This window comes from Leuciscus leuciscus (assembly GCF_965113295.1).
Source record: "Leuciscus leuciscus genome assembly, chromosome: 5".
Taxonomy (NCBI): domain Eukaryota; kingdom Metazoa; phylum Chordata; class Actinopteri; order Cypriniformes; family Leuciscidae; genus Leuciscus; species Leuciscus leuciscus.
The window spans coordinates 162,578-185,079 of record NC_138729.1 but is presented as its reverse complement, the minus strand read 5'-3'; the positions used below and the strand labels follow the sequence as shown (position 1 = coordinate 185,079).

At 39.3% G+C, this 22,502-nt stretch overlaps 1 protein-coding gene and 1 long non-coding RNA gene across 2 annotated transcripts in view; one reads left to right on the top strand and one right to left on the bottom strand.

The window, feature by feature from the left end:
* Positions 1-219: 219 nt before the first annotated feature.
* LOC309498489 lies at positions 220-5,142 on the top strand. The gene is made up of 2 exons (XR_014205966.1): positions 220-2,694; positions 2,730-5,142. It is a non-coding gene; the product is annotated as an uncharacterized lncRNA (long non-coding RNA).
* The window catches only part of sapcd2 (suppressor APC domain containing 2), a 55,222-nt gene continuing 36,190 nt past the window's right edge, over positions 3,471-22,502 (bottom strand). The window contains exons 3-6 of the mRNA XM_082169249.1: positions 10,271-10,417; positions 9,583-9,684; positions 9,283-9,384; positions 3,471-5,833 (exon numbers count right to left, since the gene is read on the bottom strand). Coding sequence (XP_082025375.1) covers positions 5,705-5,833; positions 9,283-9,384; positions 9,583-9,684; positions 10,271-10,417 — 480 coding nt within the window. The 3' untranslated portion in view covers positions 3,471-5,704. The remainder of the gene's footprint in view (positions 5,834-9,282; positions 9,385-9,582; positions 9,685-10,270; positions 10,418-22,502) is intronic.

Here is a 22,502-nt window from a genome sequence, read left to right as displayed (position 1 = left end):
ACTCGAGCTCCAGTAGATAAGTAAGCTCCAGGCTCCAACCAGTCAGCATGAAACCGATCCTATATTGGTAGTTCAGTAGTTGCAGCGTCCAGACCACGGATTCCCTTCAGATTGAGAGGAATGGCCTCAAGCCCGTCAGTCAGTTGTGTTGAGGCTTCTTGTGGTGAAAAAGTTTTGTTCTTGTATCCATAATGTAAGATACAAGGTAATGGAGCCTTTTATACATTTTTGTGTTTCTTTAGAAATAAATAATGGACAAATGGAGTCTTTAAACGCCTCAGATGTAAAGTTATTCGCTGTCAAAGTGACGCCAAAATGAATGGGAGTCAATGGGATGCTAACAGCAGGTGGGGGTCCGCTAGCCAATGGCGGCGCCCGGGGCTACTTCAAAATAATATAAAACCCTGCCCCCCTGGTGTCGATTCGTCACTCTTATTTGTGCTCTCTTACCCAGTTCCGGTGCCTGAGTTTCCTTACGGAGTTATTTCCTCGATCTCGTCTGTGTTTTCAGACTTTTGGAGATCGTTTGGAGTTCTCTTCCTCCAGTTCCAGTTTGGCATCCGCTCTGGATTTATTCATATCACTCATCCTCTCCTGTGAATTTGCATTCTGGTGTCTATACGTGGTGTTTTGAGTATTATCCCTGTTACAACCTGTCTTCAATAAACTGCTTGCTTGCATTTGGATCTACGACTCTCATTCTGACACACACACACGATAAGTTATAATTAATACTAATATAATTAATACTACGATTAGTAATACTTCATACTACTAACCCTAACAAAAGCTTGTGTAAAAATCATGTTAAGTATTGGTATCGCATAAAATTGGTAAGTACCAATATGTCGATACAGATGTTGAGCAATATAAAAAAAATGTAATACAATAATGTGTTTAAAAAAGACCGCAAACAAATGAGTGCTGATACTAGTAAAATCTATATATTTGTTAAATTATGTTATGTTACATTATTATGTTCTTATTTTCTGTGACAGGCAGCCCAGAGAGATGCTACAGCGAATTAAATAAAATCTATTTTGTTACAGTTTATTATGTAACCAAAATAGCAATTATAATCTGGGGAAAAAAACTATTTGGTTACACTTTATGTGTCCCCGTTACAGTAAGTATACATTTAAGTACTAAGTAATAATAATAAACTACATGTACTTACTATAGTGTTTTAGTAGGATTAGGGTTTGGTTGAGGGTTAGTTGCATGTAATAATGCCCAATTTATAGTTATTACTGTAGTAAATACATGTAACGTGTAACAAGCACATTAAAATAAAGTGTTACCAAATTTTTATGCATAATGTGTGACTTTTCATTATAAACAAACCTGAAATAAATAAGCACTTTTATTTTGAAATGGTTTTACTACTTCCAGCTGCTTATTCAAATAGATACAAATAGATAAATAAAATATAAAAATAAAATATAAATAAAATCGTGTTAAATTGAAATATATAATAAGTATAAATCATAATTCATTAACAGTGGATCACTTGACGTAGGTGTGTATTCACAGGACACACTAGAGTCCGCAACCGCGCCATAATTTTTTACGTTGAAACGTTTAAGTTAGCGCTCATATTTATTTAAATAATAAAGCCTTTTGAAGTTTATTCGATTCCTGCTTTTACTTCCACAAAACACCTCTTAAAATAATAACTAACACTTTTCATATAATTTAAGATATACAAGTTTTTTTTATTATATTAAATCATAAAAACAAAGCATTTATTCTTACCAGATGTAATAGTCCTTAGACGGGGAGGCAACCATGTTGCCCGCATTTCTTGCACTTAATTTTACATTTCAACAAGCCAATCATTTGCAACCATTTTATTAATTTTAAAGACGATTTTTTGGTTTCTCCAACAAAAACTTTACTCAAAAAAAGTGACTGTTCTCTCCAGTGAATTGAATCCATAGAGCTGGCAGACAGAGCTAACTAAAGCAGTTTGTCGGACAATACAACCCAAACATTTTTATTTGGCACACTTTCATTAGATTGGCTTATGATGTTATCAGAATCAGATACGCCTAACCCTGGGGTTGTGTGTTGGCAGAGTTGGCACGTGACCGAGCACTTCTGTATTTAGTTAGGTATGAAGTATTTAGGTGATTATATTTATTTTAGTGCTTTATACTGGTTTAGAGGCATTGTGCACACTATCCCACAAACCAATCAACATAATTTTGTCATCTCTTTTTTGAATGACATGAAATCAACATGTCAGAAGCTTTACTGTTTTGTTACAGCCAGCGTCCCGATTTACCTGCTATTCGTCTTTCTTGAATCAGTGATGATCTGTATCTAACTTGTACTTTACTACAGCTTTCTTACATACATTATGTAATGAAGTAAATAAAACGCGTGCTTGCCTATTATGATCATCAATAATTAAATATAAAGAATGTTCTTAACAGTATTTACCTCAGTTAGTTTTATAGCAATAATCATGTAATAGTCTTTATGGGCACACCCACACTACCGACTATTAAATGCTTTAAATCAAAGAAGCCACACACCTTCATCTAAGTTATAATGTCCCTTTTAAAGAAAAGCATGTGTGAAACACTGTGGCTCACCCTGCGCACACACGACACAACACAACAATCCTTGCTGATTTATTCACATTATTGTTGTAGTTGTTGTTTTCTTCAGTTGCCAATCTCAGAGGTGGTGTAGAGATATCGGCGTGTCTTAAACTTGTGCAGGACGACCGCAGCTTTCAAGAGAGCTTGTGTTTAAGAAAAGCTGAGAAAGACACCACAGCAATGTCAGAGATTTACACAAGTGTCCTAGAACAGTTCAAGGGTAAATACACACTTTTGCAACTAGCACAACTCTGTCAGAAAAGATAGTTGGTGAGTTAGGGTTATGAATACAGAATGTAGTATTTATATTTGATGTAATAACAGTGCTTACTTTCTCTGATGTGCTGCCTATAGTGTGTGTTCTACTTCAGTCAGGTATGTAAAACTTATCATTTTAAATGGTAAATATGTTGCATATAATTAACGGAAAACTGTATGTAATTTGTTGATAGGTTATAGACTTTCTACTGATTTTTCTACAGTTTTTCACTCTAATAAGATAGTCCTAAAAGATATATTGAGAATGTCTGATAACAGTCTACTGATCGCAAACTATATATTTGTTGACAAGCAACTGGTCTTTAGTTGATTACCAACAGATGCTAAACTAAAGATTTTGTCAGTTTTTAATGTTTAAATAGTCATCTATGGCACTGTAACGGCTGAACGGCTACTAGTAACTAGTAGAGTCTGAACAGATGTACTATCACAATAAAGTGTACCAGCTATTTTTGCAAATAACTTGAAACCCAAAACTACAAAATACACTAATCTGACCTACAAGTCTTCTGTAGAAAAGCAAACAAAGAAATAAACCTCTGCGATGTTGACCGACACAGAAGAGTCTCAAGAACACGCGTCACTAATGAACGTTCTGCTTTAATAATGGAAAAGCATCAAGATTGTTGTGGATTACATATGCAAAAGAAATGAGAGTTGAGATCAACATTATGATGATATTCATTACATCACATGTGCAGCATGTATATATATATATATATATATATATATATATATATATATATTTATATAAAGCCTCTAATGACATTAATGTCCTTCAGCTTCATTGACTGGTCTCCTGTAATGTCTCCTAACGATCACTTAAACCATCATTTCTCCAGACGCTGAACCGCAGAGAACGACGGAGATCCAGTGACTCTTCATCATCAGCTCAGATTCAGACAGAATGATGGAGATGTAAACACTCTTCAGCTGCTACTTACTGTATGTCTGTCTTTACTTTAGCGTCTTCATGAACACATTCAGCTCCTGTAAACTGAACAGCTGATTTACTCCATGCAATAACTGAAGCATGTGCCAGATCATCAGTGCTTTCTAAAGGTGAGGTCAAATTAAATACATTATTTCACACAGGTATAAATGCTTCAACACTAGGGTTTATGTTTGAATGCTTCACTTGATTGAAATGAACTTCACAGTGTCCAGTTTTGTAAACCCCCCAAACATTCTCCTTATCCAACACCAACCATCTTTAGATGATCGCAACAAAATATTCGTTGTCCAATAACATCCACAAACATCCTTCCTTTCTCATTTTGACCTTCTTCCATCAGGGCTGAAACTGACTACGTTTTTTTAGTAATGTTCTCATCATTCAGGTCTGAAATGCACTTTCATGCCACGTTGTGCTAATATATGGCTATAGTAAATATAGATTGGAAGCATTTAGTCCTCTGAAGTAAGTGATTCATGTAAGTCACTGCCGTAGTTATTCATAAAATCAGATTCAGTTAATCTTCACACATGAGCATTCAAAGAATCAAACCACTAACCCTCCAGCAGAACCCAGTGAAACTGTGCATAAAAGAATATTCCAGGTCATTATTCAACCGTATCTGTAGAGGGCGTCGGTGAGCTGTCATTTACCACAGCCAATCATTCTCACTCATTAGTCCCGCCTCAAATAACAACTTTAGTGTGAATATCACTCATGTTTAACTAAAGAATTAATACAAGTGCTTAAAAACACAAGCTTCTCATTACTGCGTTTAAACAGAATGACTTCCATTATTATAAAGACTTTCTGTTCTGCAAACTAATAGAAGAGTCAACAACTTTCTATGGTATTAGACAGCGAGTCACAAACGCATTCAAAGAAATTACTTTGAGAGAAAAGTCTTAAGGAACCCTGATCATATGGTTTCTTCTAGAGAGCACTGGACTGGAACAGAATAAAGCGGTTCTCGGGTGCTTTAAAAAAATCTAAATATAACGTCCGGTGACAGGACAGACTTCTCTATGGTGATGATGCGCGCAGGACCGCTCCAATCATTCAGTGCGATTAAACCCCGCCCCTTACATTCAGACCCGCCCCCATCCAATCAACAACTGCTGGACAGAACCAAGCCCCGCCCTACATTTCTTCTTTTCCGATAATCAGTTTCATTCAGATGTAAGGCACAATACAGAAGAAAAGATCTGCCGCTACTTCTGTTACACTGCGACCTTTCAGAAGTCTTTTAACTGTCCATGCCATCTTTAACAGCAAAGCTTATGGTGAGATGCTCAAAAACAGCCAAAGACGTCTGCATGTGTGTGGATGAAGGAGAGGAACTTTACAAATGCAACCTTTTCTGAAAACACAGCACACTAATCAAAGCACCACAACTGAAAAATCAAACTAAAGAAAGATCTACACCAAACCGTTGCTCTCACTGATCGACTGCTCCATTCACACAGACTCCAGAAGAAACGTGTAGTGAACTTTAGAAGCAGTCTCTGCACCGACGTGTTTGTTCGTGCCATCGGACCGTCCGGCGCTGGAAGCCAGTTTATTGTTCTGCTTATCTCTTGTATTTTGCACATGTAGTCTCAGCTGAGATGGAGGAGCTGTGAGAATAACGAGAAGCTCTAGCTGAATGGGTTGATATAGACTGGGCTGTTGCTTCTCTGGTATTATTGTGTTCAAATTGCACTGAAAGACATGAGGAGTGATGATGATGGTGGCCAGATGAAGTGAGCAGTGGTGTTGGGCTGGTCTCTGGAGGAGTGACGATGATGATGATGATGATGATGGTCAGATGAAGTGAACAGTGGTGTTGGGCTGGTCTCTGGAGTGATGATGATGGTGATGGTCAGATGAAGGTGGAGTCGAGTGCGCTGCTGTCGTGGGTGTTGCGAGCGCGAGCTTCAAACAGCTGCTTGATCAGCGCAGATTTCTCCTGCTCCAGCTGAGTGATGCGCTCGCTCTTCTCTGTCACTTCCTGTAGGTGAAAAACACATGAATATGCAAATAGCCCCGCCTCCAATCACTCACACCAGTTCAGAGATCAGAGATCCACTTTGTCAGTTTTACCGTAGTAAATGCTGCTCGATGGCAAGTGGAAATACTGGTTTATTTCAGCCATATACTGTAGGGATGTATCTGTCAAGTATCGATAGTACCGAACATTTAATGCACTATAGCATGTAGGTTGAACCCAAACAGATTATCAGAGCAAATCTGTCATTTTAAAACTTTGGCATTGGCAAGTGTTCAAAGTGTTCAAATCACACTTATCTGACCATTATCAGTTTGTAGCAGTAAACGAAGTTCAGTATGGCGTACCACAAGGCTCAGTACTAGGACCGCTGCTGTTCACTCTGTACATGCTACGCTTGAGAGATATCGTTAGGAAGCATGGCATTAGCTTTCACTGTTATGCTGATGATACTCAGCTCTATATTTCTTCACGCCCTGACGAAACTTACCAATTCACAAAATTAACGTAATGCATAGCTGATATAAAAAACTGGATGACTAGTAATTTCCTACTACTAAATTCTGAAAAAACAATCTAACACTTGATGGCTGCTCTGTCAAGTCTTCGTCGTCGGTCAGGAACCTGGGTGTGTGTGTGTGTGTGTGTTTGTGTGCTCTTTGATACCAATCTTTCATTTGAAAGTCACGTTTCTAGCATTTGTAAAACCGCATTCTTCCATCTTAAAAATATATCTAAATTACGTCACATGCTCTCATTGACAAATGCGGAACAGTTAGTTCATGTGTTCATGACCTCAAGGCTAGATTATTGTAATGCTGTTATGGGTGGTTGCCCTGCACGCTTAACCCTCTGAGGTCGACAAACGCGCCCCCGCGTTTTGCTGGATTTTCTTCACATAGTAGCACTATAAACTTAAATTACTCCGTCATTTATGGTCATACAGAAAAAAGAAATATAAAAAAAATAATCTGTGATATTTCTCCTTTTGAATGTGTCCACTTACAATCAAATCAAAACATTGTGCTTTTGTAAAATAAAGAAAATAAACAGGGTGTGCGTTCTGCCTCTCCGTCGCGGTGAACTTTTTTTTCTTGAGCACGTCTATAAACTGAAACAAAACTCAGCGAATCCTTCTCACACATTTATGAGCCATATACCTTTATACACATTTAAGTGTGTACTTTTAAATGATCGGATTCAAAACGAAAACAAATATTCTCTGTTTAAGTAATTTGTATAAAACCAACAAGATGTCCAGCTTCTCAAACGCTTGCTCATTACAGTTAATTTGGCCACGCCCACTCGCGCAAAAGAGATTCACATGCAAATCTCCACATGGAACGCGAACTCGCTCATTACCTCAACAACAAAACACTTCACTTCACTTTTCGTCGAGTTTGAAAGACGTGCCTGAGCTTACATTGGATTTAGGCTACCTCAGAAGAAGAAGAACGCGATTTGAAGACAAGAAAGATGTAAGGTAAGAAATTCTTACATATTAGTTTGTTATTGTTGCATAAATGTCACGTTGCAGTTGAACTGTTGCTAGATATATGGGGAATATTATAATATTTAGACCCGTGTTTACTGTTACTGTGTTTGTGGATATCTGCTCAAACGTAGATATGTATATGGTAACCATAATGTTTTATATTTGAGCGCGATCGCGTTTGAATGTATCATATTTTGGAGCGCGCTGTGGGTTTGAATGTATCATATTTTGGATAGCGATCGCGTTTGAATGTATCATATTTTGCAGCGCGATCGCGTTTGAATGTAGGCTATCATATTTTGGATCGCGTTTGAAAGTATCATATTTTGCAGCGCGATCGCGATTGAATGTATCATATTTTGGATGAAAGCAAAACGCACCAAACGGCTTCATGTTTTTATTATTATCTCATTTCATATCATCATAACGGATGGAAACATTTGAAGTAACATGATAATCAATATCTTTTTCTCTAGCTTAGTTGTTACTGAAATCTTTTGGAAGATTTATACTGCTATAGGTTATTTATTGTTATTATTATTTTATCCGGCACTGCGCATATACCTTATGCCTACAAGGCACAACAAACCTGGTGTTCATTATATTATTGTTGGAAACATTTGTGTGTGTGTGTGTGTATTCTGTGAATTTTAAAAAGGAATTTTAAAAAGCAATTTTAACCAGAAAAATCTAATATTTATTTCCAAAATCGTGCAGGCCTTTCTCTTGATATCAGTATGTTCACTTTTTTTTTTTCAGGGCCCAGATGCAACTGAGGACTTCAACATTCACATGAGTCTCTGTACGTGAACATGGTAAAGTGAAAATCTTGGAAATGAAAGGTATGTACAATGTTTTTAGGAATGGCACAAAGGTCTCTGTCTTTGAAGTGCTTTTTTGGCATGTGTTGTGTATCTTTGGATTATGTTGTGTTGTAAATAAATCCAAACAATTTAAAAGCCATTCTTTTTTAAATCTCCTCATTCTTTGTGCAAGGTTGCTCTGAATGACAGGGCCTGATCGCTCCTAATAGGGCAGTTAGGGGAGGTTCTTTGTCTTTCTCAGGTGTTGAAGGCTTACATATTCATGAGATGATCACGCCTCTTCGCATATGGCTTTCTCACACAAAACACGTCTTAGAAATTTTAAATCAATATATTGTCTTATCTGAATGAGCAGTCAGGGTGATTTTCACATAGTTTTGGAGCAAATATTCTAGGCTACGTGATACAATTTTCAAAAGTCTTGTGAAGAAATAATCAGTATGGGTTTCATGGCCTTATTTCAGTGACAATTTTTTGGGGTATTTTCACAAACCACGCATAAATGTCATTATCTCAAAACTACAAACTTTTACATACATGCTTGCTGATATATTATTGTAGCAGAGTTTGTGCTAAATACAGTGTAATAAGACTTTAGCCATGACAATGTCACAAGTAACAGAAATAAGCACAAATGTCAGAGCATGTCAGAACACCTCCAGGGCCAGAAAACAGCTCAGACCTCAGAGGGTTAAACATTGTATACATTTTAAAATATTGCTGATTACTTACAAAGCACTAAATGGTTTAGCTCCACAGTGCTTGAGCGAGCTCTTAACGCATTATAGTCCTTCACGTCTATTGCGATCTCAAAATTCCGGCCAGTTGATAATACCTAGAATATCAAAATCGACTGCTGGCGGTAGATCCTTCTCCTATTTAGCACCAAAACTCTGGAACAGTCTTCCTAACATTGTCAGGGAAGCAGACACACTCTTGTCAGTTCAAAGCTAGACTAAAAACACATCTCTTTGACCTAGCATACACATAACACATTGTGTGACTGTAATGTGACTCATTTCTGAATGAAACAGGAAACCGAGTTCACATTTTTTTTTTTTATCCCGAGTTCACGGATCTGATCGGGTGTTAGGAGTGATATGTGTGGTCCGGGTGTGTGTGTGACCTCTGACCTGTGTGAGCAGGCGGTTGTGCTCCTTCAGTGTGTGTATGGCCTGAGGAGGAGCAGTGCTGGACGAGACGCCGGCCGACAGCGAGTCTGAGGACGAGACCGTCTGAGAACAGCAAACACACACACACCGCAGATACTGATTCAGCTGTAGAATAATTATCAGGAAACTAAAGCAACATCACTTGATTATTGTCAATCACCTTCACATTTTCCACCACAATAATATATCTATATATAATATATATAATTAAGGTTTAATTCTAATTAATAATATAATATAAATAATTAGGTTTATACGAACCTTCCCAGAAACGGAAATTAAGTCACTGAGGCAGCGCGTGATTTCCTGCAGTTTAGGCAGAAGAACATCCATTCGACTTTGACAAGATTCAGCCAAAAACTCCTGAAGAAACACAATATGGTGTCAGAAATGAGCTTTTAGATTAATGAGGTCAGTATTTGACACCTGGAATTGATTTCTGGGGCATCTGTATTAACCACAGAAACACACATTCACTGTTAATTTACGTCAAACACTGAAATCAAATTAGCATTTAGAATTTTTCCTTGACAAAGTTTTTTATTATCTTCAAGCTCAGTTTAGTTCTGACACACACGCCTGTAGTTCTCACTGGACTGAAGCTAAACTCGGCTGATATGAATGAAAACTGCTCTAAAACTTCAATGCAAACCTCCACTGTTATGCCGTCGTTCGCTGCACTCCACACTCTGAAATATGATCAATTCTGATAGAATACTTTTTGAGTTACTGGGAAAGTTTTTAAAACTCACAACTAGACTACAATGAAATATCATTAAAAATGACAGCATTTTTGTCAGAGCTCTGGTTGGGTTAGGGTTCTTAATTTCGGTCAGAAATACTGAGACTCTCAGACTGCTAGAAATTATCAATAAATAAATCCAGTGGTTTTGAATGAGATGTCTTGATGAGCACAGTAATGACGGCGTGTTAAACCAGGGAAACATACGGTGGAGTGGCGGCTCTGGCCCACGAGTCTCTGGGTCTCAGTGATGTTGTGGATCTGGGTCTGGTACCATTCTCTGGCTCGCTCCAACACATCCAGGCCGGCCAGCAGAGAGTCCTTCTCCTGCTCCAGCTCTTTCATCTGCTTCAGCTGACAGAAACACACCGTTAAACTCGTTAAAAACCTGCTCCTGAAGACCAGGGCTGATGCACAAGCCTAAAAATCTAATGTTAGACTTTTTAAGACCCGAAGAAATGAAAAATACCGTATGTGCACATAAAGAACACTATAATTAGAGCCCGACCGATTTATCAGCCGATATGAGCCTGTTACAGACATATCTGCATCGGCGTATATGACGCAGATATAATGCTTGTAAATTGTGTAATTACGTAGTTTGTCCAGCAGAGCGCGCTCCATTGTTTGCTACTGGCGACCCAGAACCCTTTCACTTCAGTAAGGAAGACGGAAGAACCCATTATAGTCAGTGATGTTGTGTGCTAGTGTGAAGAAGCCACAGCGCTTCAGCCTTCAGTTTATGATGCGTTTATTGTTCACCTGCTGCTCGTGGTAACATCACCCAAACTGCTGAAGCTTTCATCACGGTATTGAATCAAGTTACAAAACAAGTGTTGTCCTATTAAACAGGTTTAATAACTTTTTTATTATAATAAGAAATGAACATTTAAATTCAATACATAAATGTAAACAAACATCTAAATTATTAAACAGACTAAAGTGCAAAATAACTATAAAGAACAAAAATAAAGAATCAGAACATCTAAGGCATGATTTAGTCCATATTAAAATGTAAAAATGTTCAAGTGTAAACAAATGTATAAAAAGACTCAATTTCTTTTCTTTTTTTACTAAGTATTTAAGTAGGCCTCTTGGTGCTGTGATGAACAATAGCGTTGCACGATATATCGGCCGATACATGATCATTTTTAATGTTATCGTGATTAGGGCCACAACATCTAATCAAATAAAATTGATAATCGATAATGAAAATTATCTACAATGAATGTCATTATGGATTAGTCGCTTCTGTCCACCACGCACGGAAAACTTCCGTCAGCCGCGTCAAATTACAGCACTGAATAACGCATATCTGTGGACAAAATACATCTAAAACAGTGGAGGAACAGAGTGAGCTGCTGGTGCGTGATGCTAACCCTTGTGCACACCGGGACGATTATCACATGCTTATCGCCGAAGTTTAACGCCTTGTGACTAAACAAAGGGTGCCAATGTGAGTATGCACACCAACGCTCAAACGCTCAAGCGCTAGGCCTAAAAGCGTTTTTTTTTTTTTTTTTTTTACGCCTCAGGATTGTTTTTTGGGTTTGACGTGCCGCATTCAAAACTGGCCGACCAATGAGATTGGTGCTTTTGTTCACGTGCCTGGAGCTGCTGAAGTTACAGTACCTGGTGGCGCTCAAGCACAAAACGGTCTTGCCTACACATTGATAGAAGAAGACGACGAAGATGAAGTAAGTAGATGAAGAAGAAGATGCAATGAGGCAAGATGACTGTAGAGCTGCTGGTCTCTTTGGTGTCTGAACACAAAGAACTGTATGACAAACGCCACAGCGACTACAAACATCTTGATAAGAGGGAGATGTTATGGAGAGGAATTGCAGATCAAATAGGATTGGATGGTGAGTAATAAGCGCCATCTACTGTCAGGGAGTGAATTTGCACGTTCACTCGGCGCATTGCAAGTGAAAATCGATTGGGTATGAACACAAAGACACGTCGAAAAACGTTGGCGATAAGCACACACGATAATCGTAGGCTTTAGCGTAGTGGTTCTCAACGGGGGCGTTCAGAGAACAACTGGGGGCGTTGGAAGCAACATTTTTGAAAGGGGGGCTGTGATGATGAACCAGGTCAATGACATCATCACTAGAGTTCAAGCCTAGTGCTATTTTGAATTTACTTGGTGTGCTGATTGCAGGAAGGGTTTATTATGTACTGTAAGTTGGCAATGAATATGCGGATGGACAATACCAACATCAAGTGTTCAACATGTTAATGTTTTGACTGATAATAGAGAGCCATTGTTTGTTTTAAATGATTTCTTTATTGTGTAAGTTTGCATATTATAGCACCTGATCTTACCTGTCTGAGCCAGCGTTTGGAGGTGGGCTCTGGAAGTGCCAGAACATGCCATTTTTCAAGATGGAGAGAGACATGAGTGCTATGAGGTGTTAGATGTTTGAGTTTGTGGTTGTATGTTATGCATGTTTATATTATGATTATTGCATGTCAGAAATGAGTTCTTGAACATTAGTTATATTATTTAGGTGCCAATGTTTTGCTGTGATAAGTTCAGTGATAAGTGTTACGGTGAAAGGTTCCACCCCGTGACAATGGTTCATCGCACTAGTGTTTGGCGGGAAACTTGTTTATTTAAACCACTGTCTGAGCATGTTAGAGGAGGAATGTTGCATCCTGTGTATACTGTGCGAACGCTTGAACATGTCTGAGGTGAGACATGCTGATATTGTTGTGGATGTGCCACTAGGCCTTGTTTAGTGCCAGTTTTGCTGCTCACAGCATTTTTTCTTTTGTTTTTAGCACCAGTATATGTTGCATTAAGTTTATTCTTTTTTTGTTTCTTTGTTCTTTTTTTGGTTGTACTTTATGTGGACTGCACCTTGTGAAATGTAGCTTCTAAAATAAACCACAACTGGCATTTTGAAAACCACTCCATTGTACAGAGCCTTCCTAAACTTCTCCCAGGCCCCTCGAGAACACGCTACATGACAGGGGCGTTCAGGTGTTCATGGGGGGCGTTCACTAGTTTACACCAAATATACAGGCAAGACCAGATTAAACATGTAATTACTTGCAAAATAATTGCCTACAACATTCTTAAATCTGCCAGTTTAATGCGACATGTAAGCTATGTATTGTTTCTTTTGCAACGACTATTATTTTTCCAGTCATAGACCAGCGCTCAAGCACTGACTAGAATCCAGCGCTGACAAGAATCAGCATTCACATGCTCAAAAACGTGTTTCGCACTGACAACAATCCGGTGGTGGCTAGAATCCAGCGCTGACTCATGCAGCAGAGGAATGGAAAGTTGACAAGCCATTAAAAACAGTATTGACTTGAGACCTACTTAAATATTTTCAAATATTTTCAATAAAACATGTTCCCATTCAATCCGGCGATGAATTTTAAAATTAATTAAACTAAATTCTATTTATAAGGTAAAACTTTTACATTTTTAGGCTTTAACTAATGCCAATGCCTAATGCAAAAATGTTTTCTTTGTTCACCAAGTCATTTACTGCTCAAGCATTATTGTTAACTCGCAAGACTGTAAGGAGAAAATGACAATTTGATAGATAATTTAAATATATTCTGTAATCACATTTTGGTAATTTATTAATTCCGCCGTCACATCTGAGCGCGAAACGCTGCTTGGATAGTTTCAAGACAATTAAAAATAATTAATAATGTCATAATAATTTAATTGTTCATATGTGTTTACTCTTGTTAGAAGATTACACCATTGATGAAAACAAGCTAATACCAATGTATTTTAGGCCTACAATTCTAACATAATTCTTCATGAAAAATCATGATTGTATTTTTTTCCCCGAAAGTAAGGTTATATGTAAGAAGCTTCTTGCAATACTCTCCTAAATGCGTAATAAAACCTAAGAGCAAACATTACCGATTTAATGACCGTATAGATCTTATGCGCCAGAGAAACAAGCGCGCAGTCATCTTTAGGATATCGTCTTTGAACTTCCGTTTTTGCGGTCGCTCTGTTTACCACTATGGCATCGCTTTCAATGAGTAATTAGCTGGTAAAGTGGATTTACTTATTGTAAAGTTAACAAAAGTTATCATGAGGATTGTAATGTTTATAGCAGATGTCTTAACAAATGTCAGTCGACCGGGAAGATTTTACAAGCGCACTCATAATAGAAGGGACATGGATAATGGATAGGGGGCGCTGGCTCAAACACGGCAGTTTAGCGTGATATTTAACATGGCTTCCCTGTCAGGCACTCAGACAGATGCGTGTGCGGTTTAATATGTGATTTGTTTCCTTAGCGCAAAACTTTAATTTCACGGTTATATTCTTATCTGTAAGTGTTACAAATTCACACAAGTATTTCTATTTGCATGAAGGCTGGCCCTGATAGTCAGCGTTAAACTTCAGACTACACTGAATGATTGTCGGCCCTCTGATTTTCTCAGCCTTTTGCTCACATTTATGCTTTTTTTTTTAATGAAACGTACCCACCTTCAAGAGTTGATAAAAAAAGAATGCATAAAGCTAGAATAAAACTGTTTTTTAAATGTTTAAAGCAGAAGGGCTGTTCTTTCTATATATTGCATGTTCAGATATTCATTCAACAAAATATTCTGAAGCCTGAAACTTTGAAAATGCTGACAACTTTTTTTCAAAGCGGCAGGGAATGAGTTAAGTACATTTTTCAAGCATGCATGTATGTCCTTCTTTGAAAATTAAGTAATGATGTACAACTTGTGAATGAAGGATTTTTTTTGTGCTGATTCTTTTCAATGAACCAGTTGACAAAATGAACTATTAACAAAAGACTTTGAGACTGGGACCGATCGGTTCACAGCAGTAATCGATGCGGTTAGCGCCGGTAAAGACACTCACTGGACTCTTTTGGCCATTGGGATTTGAGAGGAGAGGGGCTGCAAAGGAGAATTGGCGGCGCGTGATGAGGCACACCTGAAGAATATGAAGCCTCATCACCGCCGGACACGCGGTCCGGAATGGAGAATCATGCATGACACCACTGACAGGCTAGGATGCCGAGCCGCTTTTCCCCTCAGTTGTCGTGGCCCAAAGAGGACAAGCTGCCGCCCCTCGTGCCTCAGACCGAAGAGAGATAAAGAAGAGCATTCGACTGCCGGACCTCGTCCCCTTACCTGGACCCATCCCATCTGTTCACTACCCATCCCATCTCTTCACTACCCCACCCATCTCTTCACTACCCCTCCCATCTCTTCACTACCCCTCCCATCTCTTCACTACCCCACCCATCTCTTCACTACCCCTCCCATCTCTTCACTACCCCTCCCATCTCTTCACTACCCCACCCATCTCTTCACTACCCCTCCCATCTCTTCACTACCCCTCCCATCTCTTCACTACCCCTCCCATCTCTTCACTACCCCTCCCATCTCTTCATTACCCCTCCCATCTCTTCACTACCCATCCCATCTCTTCACTTCCCATCCCATCTCTTCACTACCCATCCTATTCGTTATCAGTTTGTAGTAGTAAACAAATAAATGTCATATCGATAACAAGTTCATTATGGTGTACCACAAGGCTCAGTACTAGGACCGTTGCTGTTCACTCTGTACATGCTACCCTTGGGAGATCTTCGTCATCAGTTAGGAACCTGAGTGTGCTCTTTGATACCAATCTTTCATTTGAAAGTCACGTGTCTAGAATCTGTAAAACCGCATTTTTCCATCTTGAAGGGCACCTATTATGCAAAATTCACTTTTACATGGTGTTTGAACATAAATGTGTGTTGGCAGTGTGTGAGCAAAACCACCCTAGAATGATAAAAATCCACCCAGTGTTTTTTTTACAATCTCAATAAATCATAAGTACTGTCTCAGAACGAGCTGTTCTAAGATTCTATGCAATGTGACGTAGAATTGCACATGCCCCTCCCACGACTGTTGATTGACACTGCAGTTTGAGCATAGACCCGCACTGAGGGAGCTGGACACAGAGTCCGCCATTGTTTCGACGCTTGAGCAGCTGTAGACAAGAATGTCTCCTAAGCGATTGAGGTGTTTTGTTGTTGGATGTATGAATGAACATAGCAGTCTTCATTTACTCTCGTTGTTACTCGAGGATGGATCTCACCAACTGTTCATGATCCAGCTTACAGTCTCCGGAGCGACAGGACTAATGTTACTGATCACGGCAGAAATGAAAGTGAGAGCGCGCACTTTATGACAGCTCATCGAATAGTTTTACGGATATACAGTGTACCAGTTTATTAAGCACAGACTGAAAAGGTGTGTATATATTTGTTTACTGTTAATTTTAACGAGTGTTTTGTGTACTTCGCTGTATATGTTCCATGCTAATGAAAGGGAGAGAGAGACTTTTGGATAAGACTTAAATGCTCACATCTTATACTGTGTTTATTTAACTGCTCTTACAGTGATTTTCTGGAGTAAAACTAAGGCTTCATCTTTTGTGTCATGTACAATAAACTTAATTGAAATTATCTGTATATTTTGGTCATCATTCGGACGAGGTCTGCTACAGCAGGCTTGTATTAATAGTGGATAAAAGCAGATGACAAATAAGTTATAACCATAATTAAGTAGTGATGCTCCGATTGATCGGCCGCCGATCATGATCGGCCGATATTGGCAAAAAATTGCTTGATCGGCAACCCCCAAAAGCGCCGATCAAAAAAGCCGATCACATGACGTAAATAACTCGCGCAACTTTTCCGCATGCGCGGCAACACAACAGCAGAGCAGAGCTTGCTTAACAGTGGCAAAATGAGTTCTCCTATGACGGCAATTCAATGGCAATTATAAACGAGCGCACAACTGATGCTGGCGCGCGCGGTAAATGACATTCGCGAGAGGATAACAGATCTACGCGCGAGGAAACGGGAACTCGCGAGCTCATTCAAACCCTGCGCGGGCGCATGACATCTCTGCCCTCGCGCGCGCGCATGATCATTCCCCACACTCTCGCGCTTGATCTCCTCTCGCCTGCTGATTTTGCTCGCTCAAACACTTTTATTTTTGGCAGTCGAGGGGCGGGACTTACTGTTTTAATAACCTCAAATGTCATTGTCATTATTTTATTTTTTGGATCTGATGTAGTTAGTTCCTCAACTACATCCATTGTAGTCTGCCTGACCCCTCTTTGTTTTGAAAAATTATACTGTGCCTTATTTAGAAAAGGTGGCCTACAGTAGCCTTATGTAATCTTGTTTTCTAACTACAATTAAATAAATATTGGTGGTTCTTCAAGATTTTCTTGACTCTAGCATATTTCCATTCTGTGATCGGCAGTGATCGGCAATCGGCAGATCATGATTTTGGTGATCGGTAATCGGTGATCGGCCCCAAAAATGCTGATCGGAGCATCACTAAACTATACCTGTTCAATCTCCATACAGCATATATTCTCTGGCTCTGTGGGCATTATTGTCCGACTCCGAGTCGAAATGAACACCGCTACTGAGAGTTTCTGTTTTGATATTATCAGATGAGATTGTCCTAGCTCTTAGCGCGAGCTCGTGAGGCTCCGCCCCCTGTGCCATGCAGCAGCAGTTCATTTGCATTTAAAGGGCACACACTAAAACGGCACGTTTTTCTGAGCCCCAAAAAATGACAATTTAAACATGCTGTAAAAAAATATCTGTTGGGTATTTTGAGCTAAAACTTCACATACATACTCTGGGGACATAAGAGACTTATTTTACATCTTGTGAAAAGGGTCATAATAGGTGCCCTTTAAAAATATATCTAAATTACGTCATATGCTTTCAATGAAAAATACATAACAGTTAGTTTATGCGTTCATGACCTCAAGGCTAGATTATTGTAATGCTCTTATGGGTAGTTGCCCTGCACGCTTAATAAACAAACTACAGCTGGTCCAAAACACAGCAGCTTCAAATATTGTTTACAAATCTGTCTAAATCTGTGTTAGTAAGCACTTCTCCTTTGCTGAGATAATCCATCCAACTCACAGGTGTGGCATATCAAGATGCTGACTAGACAGTATGATTATTGCACATGTGTGCCTTAGGCTGGCCACAATAAAAGGCCACTCTAAAATGTGCAGTTTTACTGTATTGGGTACTTACTGTATACACATTCGATGGTGTCTGGCACTTTGGAGAGGTGTTCTCTTCACGGATGAATCCCGGTTTTCACTGTACAGGGCAGACGGCAGACAGCGTGTATGGCGTCGTGTGGGTGAGCGGTTTGCTGATGTCAACGTTGTGGATCGAGTGGCCCATGGTGGCGGTGGGGTTATGGTATGGGCAGGCATATGTTATGGACAACGAACACAGGTGCATTTTATTGATGGCATTTTGAATGCACAGAGATACCGTGACGAGATCCTGAGGCCCATTATTGTGCCATTCACCCATGACCATCACCTCATGTTGCAGCATGATAATGCACGGCCCCATGTTGCAAGGATCTGTACACAATTCCTGGAACAGGGCTCGAAACTAACTTTTTTCACTAGGAGCACAATGGCCCCCAACTGAAAATTTTAGAGGCACAACCAGAAAATTTAGAAGCACACACCGTAAATCAACATGCTAACCAAATATTCACATTTCTACTAATTTCCACTGTATTACTAATAAATACTTTAATAATAGATGCAGAAATTACAATGTGCTGTTTCAAATTCAGTGTCACATTTTATTGTGCACTTTTGAAGATGCAACAAAAAGGTAAACCGACCGCACCATCGCTGTCATGACAGTACAAATATTATAAAAAATATACCATACATTCAGAATAAAAAAAGTGCTTACTACCTTTCGGTCATTTCACAGTTCCAAACAATACTTAACACGATTTATTAACATGTCACAGCATACTCTATGCTTGAGGCCAGGGCCTGAATTTCGTTTTGGAAAATGGGGGGAAATCCCCCCTTAGGTGATTCTTATGGGGGGGAATTTTTTATTTGAGGGGGGAGTTTAGACTTTTTTTTTTATTACATTTATCTCGCCTAAATGTATGCTCACTCATTGCGTTTTTACAATGGGGTAATTTTGTTCTTAAGAATTTACACAACACAAGGAAGCTTGATTTCAATCTCTGAATTAAATTGAAAAAAGTAGCACAAATAAATACAATAGAATAAAGATACCAATAAAGAGAAATAAAGAGAAAAGTTTTTGCTTAGGTCTAACACTAGTATTCAGAAATACAGAGACTGAATAAAGTAATCAAATGAAAAATAACACTGGGTATTATTTTAGTCCTGACTAAATTAAATACATAGGCTATTAATCCTGATTCCTTAAAATGAAAGCTATGTTTTGTTGTTTTGACAACCAAATGAATGACAGACACATATGGCTGCTGTCCCTTTAAGAGCTAGTGCACGGATCCTGTTTTCATTATACGGTCACGTACGATTTATGCTTATTGAAGACATAACCGACTGTGTTTAGAGGATACTCACCAAGACCGAAATTTACATAATATTTGCATGCTTTTGACTGTTAAAGCGATATAATCCACGAAAAATAACTTTTGTTACCCACGAGCTGTTTGCGAGGCGGCTTTACGTATGTGTGCAAAGAAAAAAAGACCATCTCTCAGACAGCGCGCAAGTAGCCTACCGAATAGTTTAAAATCGCGTGAATGTTTAAACTGGTAAGACTTAAAAAGACGTGCAAATGGTAAACTTTAGTTACTCGTCATGATGCAATGCTGGCGATTATGCAAGTGACAATTGCGTCTATCCCGACTCTCGAAACGCGAGAATGTATTATCGCCCCCTGCAGCGTTTACCTTGTTCAACCCATTTTGAGAGACGAGAAGACGCCGCACCGCTGAATCATTCATGCTGTTTGTGAAATTGTGTCTCGCAGACAGTTTTAAAATTTTATTTTATAATCTGTGTGGATTAATTTAATAATACAACCTACATGCTAAAGTGAATCTATGTTTGCAGGAATTTCCCGCATTATAAGTGGGAGACCTGCGGGAATGATTCAAATTGTGCGCAATTCCCTGCAATCCCGCGCCGAAATTCAAGCCCTGCTTGAGGCTAAGATTGGGTTCAACTAGTATATTGTGCTTAAACTGCAAAGTGCCTGCACTGTCGGCAAACTTTGTGTTCCCGCAGTTCTGGGGTAGCGACTGCAACATTCACAGTTCATGGAGTTCGTCTCCTTACAGTTCCTCAACCAGCTGAATTCTCAGCAGCCAGTCTTCCCGAAAATGGTGGGTTCGGGCCTTTTTCGCCACACAAACCTCTGACTCTGAATCATCATCCGACTGTGACACTGTAGACTCTAGCACTGGCACAGGCACACTAGCCACAGGTCGGAAGAACGAGTCAATAGTTCGCTTGCTCATTGCTCAGACGCACATAGCAGGTTGTGATATTTGTCTCCGTCTCCTTCCCACAGACGTTTACGAGCGCTCGGTTATCTCTAGGACCTCTCGTGTTATCTCTCGTGTTCCAGGTCCTGCCAATATCCAGCAACTTCACACAGCCATTGAAGAAGAGTGGATCAACATTCCACAGGCCACAATCAACAACCTATTTTTTCTTACCCCGGACCCCCCCAATACAGTACATCTGCACATTTTAGAGTGGCCTTTTATTGTGGCCAGCTTAAGGCACACCTGTGCAATAATCATACTGTCTAGTCAGCATCTTGATATGCCACACCTGGTGGATGGATTATCTTGGCAAAGGAGAAGTGCTCGCTAACACAGATTTAGACAGATTTGTGAACAATATTTGAGAGAAATAGGCCTTTTGTGTACATAGAAAAAGTCTTAGATCTTTGAGTTCAGCTCATGAAACAATAGGGGCAAAAACAAAAGTGTTGTATTTATAATTTTGTTCAGTGTATATATAAATGAATTAAAGTAATAACTTAAATTTTTTACAACAAAAATGAAGACGCTATTTTCTTCTGGAAACATTGTTGCATTATTTTCCTGTTATCTCTGTAAAGCTGCTTTGAAACAATCTGTATTATAAAAAGCGCTATATAAATAAAGGTGACTTGACTTGACTACCCATCCCATCTCTTCACTACCCATCCCATCTCTTCACTACCCATCCCATCTCTTCACTACCCATCCTTCATGATTCCCTTGCACGTCAAGACACCAGATCCCCTTTTTGTTAACACTTTATTTCCCCCATTTTATGACATTTTATGTTTATTTTACTTTAATAAATGCCTCTTCGAGGCCTGACACCACTCCCACTGTGTCTGTCGTTTGCTCCTCCTGCCACTAAATAAAATTAATTAATCAATAAATATATATATAAATAAATTAGTATTTCAGTCTGGCGAGTAAGAAAACAAATGTACTAGCTAATGGCTAATGGTGAGTGTAGAGGGTTGCCAGCTCAATTCAGATCAAGTTTTCTTCTCATCCAACAGCGTCATTACAGTCAGATCAATAATATTGTTGAATATTAAGTTTCCCCAACTAATGAAGCCAGAGGCGACAGTGTCGTGGAACCCAAACCTTGTGAGAAATCAGGCTCAGTCGCTCAGTTCTCCACTGGCCAACGAACGAACACAGTGCCATCATGATTCAGGCGGCAGCACAAGTCAAAACTGAATATCATTCAGAATATTTATAATATAATATATCCATTTCATTTATATATGAGAATGTAACTGAGCTATGGAAGTTTTTTTTTTTTATATTGACTTGTAGTCTGTTACATACTTCAGCTTTTTGGGGGTTGTAAAGAGGTTTTACTTCAGCACATTCAAAAGTAAAGTAGAAACTTTATTTTTATTTTTGAAGAGAAAACTTTAAGAAACTCTTGAACATGTTTAATATAGAGCATTTCAATAAACAAAATTTGGATTAATAAAGCAGCTCGCATCAAGATGTTTTAGTCCCGTCCCCTGCAGAACGATGAACTGCCGTCTCAACTGTTTTTACAGTGGAGCGAGAGTGAAACAGGGAAATAAAGGGAGGGTGAGGCTTTGTGCCGTGTGTTTGTGTGGAGGGCCGTCGACAGGGAAAATCCTCTTTGTATAAAGAGATGAGGAGCAGAGAGACACACAACCACTGTTACAACAGAAACCATGCAAACGCAGATGAGCTAGAGCCTGTCAACGCTTCTGTCCTGCTCAAATACTCAAATATGTGGAAAGGTTTTGCAGAACAGACGATTCAAGACAACGTATTGAATAAGTGAACGTCAGAAGAGCAGAGTAAACGGCCATTGTAAGAGACAATAACATCACAGTAAATACCATCACAAACACAATCATCATACACAATCTGTCCCCTGTCTGTCTCACTGTCTGTCTGTCTCACTGTCTGTCTGTCTCACTCACCCAGAGGGTAGAAGGTCAGGGCCTCTGCTGGAGAACAGGCGGCTGGCTCAGAGGGATGAAGACGGTGTGTAAGCGACCCATATAGCAGAGTCGAGGCCCCGGGCCCGAGCGCGACCGACCACCATCAGGAGGAGGACAGAGAGCTAACC